At 34.8% G+C, this 13,482-nt stretch overlaps 3 protein-coding genes across 6 annotated transcripts in view; 2 read left to right on the top strand and 1 right to left on the bottom strand.

Moving 5' to 3' along the window:
• Positions 1–1,818: 1,818 nt before the first annotated feature.
• On the bottom strand, positions 1,819–9,344 carry LOC105314455 (TNF receptor-associated factor 4-like). 4 transcript variants are annotated; one of them, XR_002186913.1, is made up of 6 exons: positions 9,324–9,344; positions 9,133–9,261; positions 7,037–7,194; positions 6,625–6,697; positions 3,009–3,067; positions 1,819–2,509 (listed from the first exon to the last, which is right to left on the bottom strand). XR_002186913.1 is itself a non-coding variant. In XM_020002451.1 (3 exons), the coding sequence occupies exons 1-3, from the start codon at positions 4,539–4,541 to the stop codon at positions 2,501–2,503; spliced, it is 525 nt and encodes a 174-aa protein (XP_019858010.1). In that variant the 5' UTR covers positions 4,542–4,574; the 3' UTR covers positions 1,819–2,500. The 4 variants fall into 4 exon arrangements, 1 of the variants encoding a protein (XP_019858010.1); XR_002186912.1 differs by lacking the exon at positions 9,324–9,344 and having other exon boundaries at positions 9,133–9,309; XR_002186914.1 differs by lacking the exons at positions 1,819–2,509; positions 3,009–3,067; positions 9,324–9,344 and adding an exon at positions 6,403–6,564 and having other exon boundaries at positions 9,133–9,309.
• Positions 9,334–13,413, top strand: LOC109586277 (uncharacterized). Its single transcript, XM_020002450.1, has 5 exons — positions 9,334–9,468; positions 9,522–9,869; positions 9,914–10,695; positions 10,747–10,789; positions 10,833–13,413. Exons 1-5 carry the CDS (start codon positions 9,420–9,422, stop codon positions 11,858–11,860), a joined length of 2,250 nt encoding a protein of 749 aa, XP_019858009.1. The 5' UTR covers positions 9,334–9,419; the 3' UTR covers positions 11,861–13,413.
• The window catches only part of LOC105314454 (putative ankyrin repeat protein RF_0381), a 2,321-nt gene continuing 933 nt past the window's right edge, over positions 12,095–13,482 (top strand). Inside the window, exon 1 of the mRNA XM_011408625.1 lies at positions 12,095–13,475. Within this exon, the coding sequence (XP_011406927.1) occupies positions 12,095–13,475 (1,381 nt within the window). The remainder of the gene's footprint in view (positions 13,476–13,482) is intronic.

The raw sequence follows: 13,482 nt of genomic DNA, 5'->3' as shown, positions 1-13,482 counted from the left end.
TGGTTGTTCCAGAACAATGGTATGCAGTTGATTAGTCCCATCGCAATGGATGCAGGAGGGAGAAGAGATGACTATACGCTATGCTCATGGGGACACCATACATATCTGAGTATAGGAGGGAAGTTGATAACTGTCAAGGTAGCTGTATCTGATACTCTACCAGTAGCAGTGTTGTTGGGAACAGATGTGAAGGTGCTGTTGAGTTGTTAGGATGGGAAATAAGATTGGACGACTGTAATGATAATGCTATATTGGTGGAGACTCAAGCAGGCAAGCAAAGACAGGTGGAAGTGGGAGAGACTAGCTAGGGAGCACGAAGTACTTTCAGAAGTGACCCTAAAACCTTTATTGTTGGAGCAAACACCTAATGGACATATTACACACCTATATACATACATGTACACCCCTTGCACACACCATGCATACCACTAAACACACAACACAAAGCTAGCAAGAAGACAACAGAGGCAAGTTAATCAGACTGCTAATAATCAAGTAGTACCTATTCACTCACTGGATCTCACTACAAAGGAGTTCCAGCAGCTACAGGAGAAGGATTCATCATTGAAAGCAGTGAGAGCAGCAGCTGATGAACGTGTGAGTAGAGCTGGGCCTTGATTCTTTAGGAAGGATGGACTTGTACAAGTAGAGACACTGGACACCCCCAGGAAGAGAACAAGTGTCTAAAGTGGAGCAGCTGGTAGTACCAAAAGAATGCAGGAGGATGGTGTTACAGTTGGCCCATAAAATTCCTTTAGCAGGACATCTTGGATAAGAGAAGACCCACCAATGCACTTTTCGATATTTTTACCGGCCTACACTGTTTCAGGATGTGAAGTAGTTTTGTAAAGCATCTCCAATCTGCCAGAAGTTATCACTATGAGGAGTCAAGAAAGCACCTCTACCTATTATTGAAGAACAGTTCTCTAGAGTGGCAATGAATATTGTGGGGCCACTACATGTAAGTCCTTGTCCTTTGCGACTATGCTATGAGGTACCCAGAGGCTAATCCATTGAAAAGCATTGATGCAGAACATGTTGCAGAGGAACTTATCAAGATATTTTCAAGAATGGGTGTACCCCAATAGATTTTTACAGACCAAGGGAGCAAATTCACCTCTTAGTTGCTAACAGAGCTGTATCAATTGCTACATGTTAAAGCAATTTGAACTTGTCCATACCACCAGCAGGTGGATGAAATTGTGCAGCGATTCAGTCCAACACTCGAGTCCATGTTATGTAAGACAGCTGACAAGTAAGGAAAAACTGGGACAAGCATACATATACCTTATTTACTTTTTGCCTACAGGGGGGTACCTCAACCATCCATGGGTTTTCTCCTTTTGGACTGTTGTTTGGGAGAAGTGTACAAGACCTCTGGATGTGCTAAGCAAACTTGGCAAGCTGAGGAGAAAAGTAATGATTGGAAGGTGAGCTATGTGTTGTCAACCAGAGAGAATCAGATGACAGGAGATGTCAAAAACGGTGAAGGTCTCAATGGAGAAAGCTAAGGATAGTCAGAAGAGATGGTATGACAAGGATGCTAGATTTGGGACTGGGGATGAAATACTGGAGTTACTTGCCACCTCATGGGATAAGCTCTTAGCTCAGTGGCATGGACCATATCAGATTGTGAAGAGAAAGGGAAGGGTGACCTATCTAGTGGACATGCAAGACAAGAAGAAATGAAAGGATCTTCCATGTCAATATGATAAAGAAATTCCACAGATCCAATTCAAACTGTAGTAACTACCTGAGTATGGAAGAGAATGATGAGGAAGCACTGATGACTTATACTCCAGTCTGGAATGGGACCCCTTCTGATCAGATGGTGGTAGGTAGCTTACATGATGCACAACAACATGATTTACATGCAGCTACTCATTCTACTCAAACTGGAGATGGCACAGGCACACCAATTCAACTAGCACCCTATCAGTTACCAAATGCGTATAAAGATACAATGGCTCAAGAGCTCCAGGAGATGGAAAATCAAGAGATCATCGAGCACTCATCAAGTCAGTGGGCAGCTTCAATCGCATTAGTGGCCCAGAAAGATAACACAATTCAAATCTGTGTGAATTATAGATGCCTTAATGTAGTATCTCAGCCAGATGCTTACCCTATGCTTACCCAAGTTTTCGGATGGTCCTCAAGACTAACAGGAACTTGCCAGTAGCCACGTATGAGTCAAATCAAGTTTAAAGATGAATTTGGATTGCCCTACTTGTGCATATCATTAACCTGATAAAGCACTACCACTAACGCTGAAGTCAAGTACATGTACATGCATTATCAAGTGGTTCCTTATTTGTTACCTTAGGACTCATCATGACACTAAAGTAAAATGTACATACACATCTACACTATATAATGATACTTACTGTTTCTAAAAATCTTGAGCAAAAGTGATTGTCAATTAAAATTCATCCATTGCTCTATTGGATCTTTATACTAGCTTTATTATCAAATACTTTTAATATCAACCACACCATTCATATCATGTTACCTATAGAAGAAGAGAGGAAGGAATTCATAATATGTATCATATTAAAAAGAGCAGTGAGCAATCATTAAAGCCTAGCATAAATTTTAATACAAGAAATTTCTTAATTTTAAGTACGTATAGCACCATTTCCTGTACCAAAGTGTCCATCATGCAAAAGCTATTGCTGCTATAATAAACTGGAAAAATCTTACACATACATGCATGTAGTTGGATTGTTTATACATACATGTATACATGTACATGTACTGTAATCTTGAAGGTGGATCTTTCAGTGAATATTAGCGTATTAATACATAGCCATTTGCCAAAATAAAAAAAAATTTTAAACCATTATGGATTTGCCCAATGTTACATGGCAATAAATTTACCAAATTAAAACCAACTAAATGGCACCAATCACTTAGTATCAAGCTTATTGCACTAATAATAATTAAAGCTAGAAACAGTACTTGGCAACTGGTTATTTGCATTACCATGAGGTGTGTATGGCATGTCTTACTTGAAAGTGAAATTGATTTCTTGTTTGTTGTGTATTAGCAGAAGGAAGACCAGAACCAACTGAATGAGAATTAAGATAAGAGTGAGAGAGAGAGAGAGGGAAATTACAAGTGTTACATGATATGGGGTGAGTCTGAGCAACATGTTCATTATTGGTTAGTATACTGTATTATAAAATGTATTTGGCAAAATAGCAAATTTTCAATTATTGAGCCACGGCCACATGGTAAGGAAAAATCAAAAACTTGCCCACCAACCTCCAGGTACCAAAATGTATTTCTATTTTGTCATTTAAAAACAATAACATTTACATTAGCATAATATATACACACTGCCACTACTGAGTATAAATACTAAATGAAAAACTATCAAACCATAACAATCTGCCTACATTTATTTTAATTACTCCTTGTGGTACAGTAGTATCCACCCTCCACCTGATCCTGTTAAGAATATCATGATGTATATGTTCATAAGTAGCTTCAGTGTTGTCTATATTAATGGGGTATCTACACTTCTATACTTCATAAATATTTTAGGAAGTTTTGGTTTGAATTTATCAAACTTTCCTTCATGAAATGAAAGTAATACAAAATACAAAGTAGTCTCCACCATTAATCATCACTCTACCTGACATGTGCTGACCATAAGCACCAGGATAAAAATGAACTGCTTTACTTCCAACATCGACTGGTAATAATGGATACTCATGGCTAAGACAACTCTTTAAATCTGCTATTTCTTGTTTCATTTTCTCATTTTCTATTTTTAATGTCTCTACTTCTTTTTTCAGTGCTTTTATTTGATCATTTTCTTTTTTCAATTGTCCACAAGCTACAGCTAATAGTGTCATGTGTTTAGTATTAGCAGTGTGTACATGTACATCTTTATGTAATGGCTTATCCATACAACCAGCCCAACTAAACACACAATCTACTGGCCCTAATGGACACTCTCTATTCAGATGAACAGTGTAACTACCTCGTGGCATATGAGTAGACACACATTCATTGGGACAAGTAACAGGATATTCTGTACATTTCTCATAATGATCTTTCGTAATATAAAGGAGCGTACCTTTACTGCTGCAGTATCGACATTGATATGAACATTCAAGACATTCTTTATCTTCATGATCCTCAAGATATCTGCGTTGCTTTCTCTCTTGACATTTCTTATGTCGACACTTTACTTTTTCAAATTTACATTCTCCATCTCTCTTCTCTTTATTAAGATGAGTAGACATATTCTTTAATTCTCCTTTCCATGGACATCCTTTCTTATTGTTATTACAGTAGACCTCCAATCCATTGATAATACGTGAAAATTTCTTGTCAGGTATTGCTTTACACATAGGACAGAATCCATTACCAGCTGCTTTTACCATCTCAATACAAGACCCACAGAAATTATGCCCACAGCAGCTCACAATATAAGGATCTGTCAAAACATTAAGACAAACTGGACAATCTATTTCCACATGCTCAGGTAATTCTTTAACATATGAAAGCTCTTCTTTACAAAACTGAGCCATTACTCGTAATGTAAGGAATGACTAGTATCATGTGATCCTACCACTTAATGTCATTGTTATTACAATCAGTTATAGTATACATTCATGTTTGTGTAACTAAAAAGTATCTACATGTACGTGTACTTAAGTTAATATACATGTGTATATGAGATAATTACTGACAAGTGATTCATGGGAACTGTACACTAGTCCAATGACAATCAATTTACTAGATTTAAACAAAGAAATAAAAGCACAAGATTCTGATAGTAGTAAGATTATGATTCCATACTGTATACATGTACAGTATAGCCTTACTGAATATTTGCAAGACAAAAGTATCTAATGGATGTTTCATGACAAATATAGCAGACAAACAATTTTGTTACATAGGTAATACATGTACATGTATACATAAAGGTATTGACTTTAACAATAACAGTGTAAAAGTAAAAATAATGGTTAACAATAAAGGTTACTTCAACAGTAAAAGTTTTCTTGCATAGACTCAGCCATTAAGAGTACATAAAATGTACATGTGTCATCAATTATGTACAAAATTGATTTATTATTGTACATGTACATGTACACATACTTAGTGCGATTAGTGTCATGTGTTTAGTATCAGCAGTGTGTACATGTACATCTTTGCGTAATGGCTTATCATTACAACCAGCCCAACTAAAAACACAATCTACTGGCCCTAATGGACACTCTTGATTCCCATGAGCAATGAGACTACCTCTTGGGATATGAGTAGACACACATTTATTAGGACAAGCAACAGGATACCACAAACATTTCTTATAATGATCCTTAGTAATAAAGAGGAATGTACATTGTACCTAATATCCTCCAGCAATATTGGCGATAAAATGGACAATGAGGACATTCTTTATCTTCATGATACTTAAGATATTTACGTTGCTTTCTCTCTTGACATTTCTCATGTCAACACTTTACTTCTCCATATTGACATTTTCCTTCTCTCTTCTCTTCATTAAAATGAGTAGACATATTCTTCAATTCTCCTTTCCATTGGCATCCTTTCTCTTTATTACTGCAGTAGACCTCCAGTCCATTGATAATACGTGAACACTTCTTATTGATAAATGATTGATATTTCTTCTCTCTACAAATAGGACAGGATCCACTGCTAGCTTTTACTATCTCAATACAAGACCCCACAGAAATTATGCCTACAGCAGCTCACAATATGATGATTGGTCAAAATCTTAAGACAAGCTGGACACTCTATCTCCACATGCTTAGGAAGATCTTCAACAAATAAAAGCTCTTTTTTACTGAACTGGGCCATTACTCTTACGGTAATGAGGGATACTATAGTGTGTTCACACTACCCCCCAGCTGTAAAGGACTGTACCTACATTTAATTAGATTAGTTTCGTTGTAAGGAACCATGTTGGTAGCAGCTCACACTGCACAACTTAACTACACCAACTGAACTTCAAAACTTAACTACACCATTTCAGAGCACCAAATCTGTTGCACCACTTTAGCCTGGTTTGGTTTGATTACAGTGCAGTTTGGTTAAGTTCACACTTGTTATAAAACTAGGCTGTGCTTCCCCAAAACCCAGTTCCAGTACAGTTCTGTTGATTCTACCACTTCCTGTAATTGCTATTACAACTGCTCAGTTACAGTATACACAATTATTATAAGTTTTATAACACATACTGATGTAAAAAGGTTAGAAGAGGGTAAAGTTAAGTAATGTTTGTGAGACTGTGACAAAGATTGAAGCAATCAAACATGACTTAGTACATCAATTAAGAGATAAAGAAAGAGCAAAGAAACTACATGTAAGTGTAACACTGTGTACACATGTACATGGTCCTACATTACTGAATATTGAAGAAACTTATTTTGCAAAATCTTTTAAATGGACATTTAAATTTCATAAAAAATATACACATGTAGCAGGGTGACAATTTTTTTATAATACATGTAAGTGTACTGTACGTGTATAGATGAAGGCATTGACCTTAACAATAATGTAACAGTTTGCTTTCTTTAGGCTTACCTATTAAAAGTACATGTATATTTGCTATAATTGCACAGTTATTAATGTAAATGTACTTACTTAGTGTCCGATTTAAGACAACATTGGTGGATCAACCACAAAATGAACATTTAAAAAGACAATGCTCCTGAGGCTAAAATAGAAAAATAAAAATAACATAAAATAAAACTATCTTAATTATTATTTATTCTATACTAATTTTATACATAAAATAATATCTTTTTGTCACAAATAGTTCAATCTCTCATTTAGTGCAGTTGGACCCCTTAAGCTTACATGCAATGCTTGTGTACACTAATTGTAGCAAGGCAGATAACTAACGCTAGCAATAACCATAGAGTTCTTTTGATTAAGGTTTATACATTGTACATGTATACTGCTTCCTGCCCTCTATACATGTATGTACATGTACACATGTACATGCATTAATCTGCAAACCTTTCTATCTCCCCATCTCTCTACCCTCATGTACCTGAGATCTTGTTTGATTACATTCTTTCTTTAGCACATTGTTAAATATAAGGTTCAAGTCTTAAAGAAATGAGCCAAGTGTTTCATATAAACCGTTAAACAGTTTATCCTGTCCTGTGGATAGATCCATTGGATATAGTTTATGAAGTTTGAATACTCCTAAAATAAATAAATAACTAATAATACACAGAGTAACACCTCAAACTTTCTACAATGTATAATGTATTACATTGTATAATAGAAAATGCAATAAAATGAAGAATAAAAAATTTACGCCTTTGGCCTCAGTGATGTTAGAGCAACTTTAAAATGCATAATTTCAATCAGAAGTAGCTCTACACAACATACGTGTAAGTACAATGTACATGTTTTATCAAAAATATAATAAAAATAGAGAATTCTCTACTTCAATTTTGGCAGTACCCAATTTTTGAGCAATTTTAAAAATTAGTAAAACATGCAAATTTTAATCAGAATCAGCTCCAACTTACCTTAGAGTAACTTTTAACTACAGGTACAAAATATTTCAATTTTAGATTCTATGGGTATATAGATAATTGCAATTAGTAAAAATATTGTTAACACAAGTAATTATGCAAAGCCTACTGATGTGAAGTACTTCTGTATGTACGTGCATTTTTGGGTGTGACTGGGACTGGGAGGCATAGCCCCTTAATGTTTTACATTCTTCCTGGTTATTATGGTACCAAGTGTCCATATAATAATGGACTCTCGCATGTACTAATAATTGTAATTTTTATTTCGATAGCAAAAGTACCGTATTTCCTTACACAGAAGCCACATGCAAATAAACGACGGGGTAGCAATAGAATTGAACTATAAATACGCAACACTAGCCCAGGCGTAACTCTGTAGTCTAGTGGATAATGCCAGAAGTTCTAGAAGTCAAAAGCATGAGGTCACGGGTTCGAATCCCATTCTGGGCCAAAGTTTTTCTTATTTTTTTGAGGTACAAATACCATTTTAGGAAATAGATGCCCGGGCTTTTATTTAAGGAAATATGGTAACTAACAGTAAATAGTACCCATAATTAAAAGTTACTTTGAGGTACATCCAAAAATGTAAAAACAAGGCATTTCTCCCTTTTCAATTTCGGTGAAATTAAGCCAAAGTTCTTGGCCCAAATTATGAGCAACTTTATTGTTAAAAATCAATTTTGATTGGAATGAGCTTAAACTTTCTACACAACAAAAGAACATGTATATTATGTATCAAAAAAATTATTGAAACAAAAATTCTCCCCTTGTTATTTTTGAAAAAAATTGGCTGAAGACCCTGTACGTACATGTATAGGAACTTTGGCCTAATTTTGGAGCAACTACAAAAATTCATAAAAAAATTCAATATTAATCAGAATCAGCTCAAACCATGTATGTATAGAAATAATTAATGAATGAAACTATTAATTTAAAATTATTATTAATAAATAATGTTAATCCAAATAGACACTTTTGTTTGAAGAGATTCAGGAATTTACATGTACATTTGTACTGTAATTAATGCTAAATCATAGTTTATATACTACCGTATAGTGCAAAGCTTTTGAGGGGTGTAAATTTCACGGATTTCCCAATTTTTTTGAAGATTCGCAAAAATTACTTCCGCAATTTTTTTTCTGAAATACCATTCAATAAGCAACAGAGAATGAAATTTTAAAAATAAATAAGTAATAACTCGGACACAGTGTGAAAAAAGCAATAAGTTTAATAACTGGTAAGTTGATAGATAAATAATTATACACAATTAAGAGAATTGAGGAACATTGGGATTAGGTGAGCTCCACTCAGTTGACTTTTGGCAATTGAATCAAATTATTAGGGCACAAGGTGGCAGACAGTATAAATTAGCGAAAATTAAATCTGCAAAATAGATTCTTAGGCAAATTTGCAAAATTTACAGCCCTAAAAATTTTGCACTATACGGTAATTATAGTTTACATCCCGCCCTGAATGTGCATTGGGCTGGAAGTCTATTTAGATTTACACATAAGATTATTTATTATTAATATTATATTTAGCTCTGTGTACATATACATTAATTATTTCATATTCAGTACATGCACAAAATGATATATACTTTATTTGCATGAATTCTTCAGCCACTACACTTCTTGCTTGGTGTAAGCTTCTTTTAATTTTTGTACTTCAAAAACCACGGCATCACCTGATTCACCCTTATTTTTCTCCTCCCTCTTTGTTACAAAGGCTACAGAAACAAAAAACCATATTGTATTTGTAGACTCGAGTCCACTCACGATCACTACTCACCTGAGGGGCGGGGTCAGTTATAACTAGGGCGGGGCTCGTGGATTGCAAAATTGCTAAGGGTGTGGCTGCCTATTGGGCTCGCTCGTTCGCTCGAGAATGTCAACAAAACCAGATGAGCTGAAGAAAACATTTGACAGAGAACTTAGTGAGTAGATAATCATAATAATTGTGATAATATCATTATTATTATTATGGTAGATATTGATGATTTTCAATTGGTATGGGAAAGAGCTGGTGTTCTTTCAGGACGGTGGGATTCTATTGGCATTCTGTTAGGACTGAGCCCTAATAAGATAGATGAGATTGAAGCAGAGGGCAAGCCGCCAAGAACCTGTCTACGAAAAGTATTTGATTGCTGGTTAAAAAGGGACTATGACTATAAGAGTCATGGTGTCCCTACATTAAGAATGCTGTGTAGCTCCATTAAAAGTCATAGTGGAGGAGCTGATCCAGCTCTAGCTGATGAAATTGCAAAAGAATATGCCATTAATCTTACTAGTGGTGGAGAGACGACTACATCACCAGTTCATACTTCATCTTCTAAAGGTAAATGTAATATAATAATCATTAATTTTTATTTATTCTTTTAGAAGCTACCCCAACTGCTGAGCTACCAGTTCCTACTTCACCTCAATCTAAGCCTTCAGTCCTTTATGTTAGGAAAAAATCATTTGAATATTCACCTGAAAACTTGACACAAATGATTGGAGACCTACAAGAAGTTTACCTTGATAATATGCGTTTTACTAAGAAATCGTTTCGTTCTATTGATGTCTCAGAAGTAATCGATTTTGTTCAAGATTATATTGCACTACTACTAAGCCCACGTTTTCGTAAAAGCCAAGTGATTCAGCCAATGAAAATTGAGTTTGACCAAGTCAAAACAATGAAGCATTTATTTAATCTATTGGAGAAACACATCTCCTGGTTCAATTTTGAACTTGTCGTTAAGTTAGTCAATACTTTTATCACTGATGAGAGAGATTTACAGAGGAGGTGGTCAACATACCATGAGAAACTAAAAGATTATTTTAAAAATAACAATACTCAAGCAGTTCAAATTGCAGACTCAATTGAGTTTGGTCTTTCTAATGTTCCAGGCACTAAAGTAATGATTGTTAAGGTTGCCAGGGACGACTACACATTAAATGATTTATATTTCTTTCACAAGCTGATTGCCAATGCATTTGAAGTTCCACAATATAATTTTCATTTTTGTACGATTCAAAATGGATGTATGGAATTAAAATATTCCATTCCTGATTTTCTTCATTCTGTTCTCTTTCCATTAACCAATCAACAGTGTCATTTATTGGCTGAGATTGGAATCACGAAATTAACTTGTCATGAGTATGTACAGGACATGAAGCAGGTATGCATGTTATTAATAAAATGATAATAATGTAATATTCTATCTTAATAGTTGCCAGAAAACAAATTAAAGATGCTCCATGATTCTCCTATTGGTAATTATTGTTATTAACCTAATTAATGATATATTATATATAGATATTTATGATCCTCTCTGGTATGAAAATACCAGCACTTTATTGATTGAAGCATGTTGGAAAGGATTAAAAGATAAAGTACCACAATTAATTGACAAGACTGGCCTTCAGGAAAGAGGTAAAAATGGATGGAGTCCACCATTAGCTGCTTCTTATGGTGGCCAAATTGATGTCCTCTGTCTCCTCATTGATGTTTATGATTGCGATCCTTCACAAGGTGATGATGATGGTGTTATTAGTTTACACATGGCCTCATATAAAGGCCATCTCAATATTGCACAGTATCTAGTTAATAAATGTCACGTTGATCCAGACATAGCAGATAGCTCTGGTAACACAGGATTGCTTTACTCAGCACTGGGTGGTCACATTGACCTCGTGACTATGTTTTTAATGAAGAAGTGTAATGTGTCTCAGGTCAATAGAGAAGGATCTACTTTATCATTATTAGCATGTAAGAGTGGACAGGTAGCATTAGTTCATCAGCTTAAGCAGTTTGCTATTTTCTCAGAAGATGACATAGATTTCAATGGATGTGGAATAGTACATTATTGTGCTATGAGTGATAGTGTAGATCTGTTAGAATATCTTAATGATAGCAAGACTAAATTGAATGAAAGAGATCGTTTTGGTGCAACACCACTTCATATAGCATGCCAGTATGCTTCATCAGGTTTCATTATGAAAATGGTTGATGTTTTTGGATATAAAGTGTTACTAGAAGCTGATTATAGTGGTCGCTCTTCTCTTCATTACTTATGTAGTGGATTGGTTGATAGATATTGCATAACAGAAGTATACAATAAGGTCACGTTACCGTGTGATATACCTTTACTAATGCAAATTGCTTCATTTAATGTAGAGAGCCGGAAAGGCTTAGTTCGTAGATGTGTATCATTAAATGTCAATGTTGCTAAACAACAAAAACGGGTGAGCCTTTTATCTACACTCCTCAAGACAAGTGTTATTGATAATTTTAATATAAATTCAATTACTGCTACTGGTCAATCATTGGTTCATTTAGCATGAACTAGTGGTAGTGTATTATTAGTGAAGGTATTAGAGGAGTATGGTATTAATACAAGTTCATTAGATTATGAGGGTCAGTCTGCAGTACATTATGCTGCTTTATCAGGTTCACCCACTCTACTCAGTTATACTGTATCTCAGTATAGCTTGAATGCCAGTCAACCAGACTACAAAGGTGTAGTACCATTAGCATTAGCTTGTATGTCAGGTAGTATCAATGCGGTAGAATATATTATGAATACTACTGACATTGATATTAATATAACCTGTAATGAGGGTAGAACACCTCTTCATTATTCATGTCGTCATGGAAATATTGATCTCAGTCAATATCTCATTGAAGTACAAGACAGTGACATTAACATAATTGATAATAAGAAGTGGAATGCATTAACTCATAGTGCTTGGAGTGGTAACATTAAGCTAGTCCAATACCTTACTAATAATTATCAATTGCCTCTATTGTCGTTTGCATTACTTCAAGCAGTACGCAGTTCATTAGCTAAATTATTAGTTAATGAATATAAACTAGATCCTCAAGTTGAAGATAATGAAGGTATGAAAGCAGTTCATTGTGCAGCTCAAGTTGGTGCTATTGATGTCTTAGAGTATTTAGTAAAAGATTGTGGATGTAATTTGGATAGAGTAGGTGGTTTACACAACATGAATGTGTTTCATTATTCTACAGTGAACGGTCATTTTTCCTTTATTAAATATATTATGAATATATATCCACAATATAATAATCTATTATATTCTACTAATGATAATGGTGCTCCACCAGTTCATTATGCCTGTGCTAGTGGGGTAACACAACTAGTGTCATTTCTAATTGATGTAATGAAATGTGATGTCACTACTGAAGATATAAATGGCTATACTTGTGTCACACGTGCATGTTCCTCCGGCAATGTTGATATTTTGAAATTATTATTAAAACAATACAACCTTAATCCTAGAATATTTCGTGGAATATCATCACTACAAGCTGCAGTGGCATATGGATATGTTCATATACTAGAATGGCTCAAACAAGAGTACCATATCAATATAGTTACATTTATGAAAGGTGTGTTACCTTTTCTTGCTGCACAATATAACCGTTTATATTGTTTAAAGCATTTATTAAGCAATTATTCTTTTGATATTAATGCCACTAAACCAATTAACAGTACTCAATATACACTCCTTCACATAGCATGTCAGAAAGGACATGTTGCTATGGTTCTCTACCTCACTAGTTTTCCTCAGTGTGACGTATCAGCTAAAACTTCAAACGGATCAACAGTTCTTCATTTATCATGTGAAAGTTGCTCTATTCCTATACTCAAACATCTAGTGGAGGAGCATCAGTTGGATCTCACTATTAAAGATTTCAATGGAATGGCTCCAATTCATGTAGCCTGTGAAGAAGGATCATTGAGTATAGTCAAGTACATTATAGACCATTCACCATTATCTCTTGATATGACTGACTCTTTTGGACGTACTCCACTACTTATTGCAGCTTTCTCTAAAAACTTTCCCATCATTCGTTACCTCAACAGTAAAAACTGCAACATTTCTATACTGGACGATAAAGGGTTTAATGTAATACACATATTGGCAAAGGGAGGTTCTTT

Source organism: Amphimedon queenslandica, unplaced genomic scaffold, assembly GCF_000090795.2.
Source record: "Amphimedon queenslandica unplaced genomic scaffold, v1.1 AMPQUscaffold_12910, whole genome shotgun sequence".
Lineage (NCBI taxonomy): Eukaryota > Metazoa > Porifera > Demospongiae > Haplosclerida > Niphatidae > Amphimedon > Amphimedon queenslandica.
The sequence above is the reverse complement of the archived record's forward strand: the minus strand, read 5'-3'. Positions and strand labels throughout refer to the sequence as shown.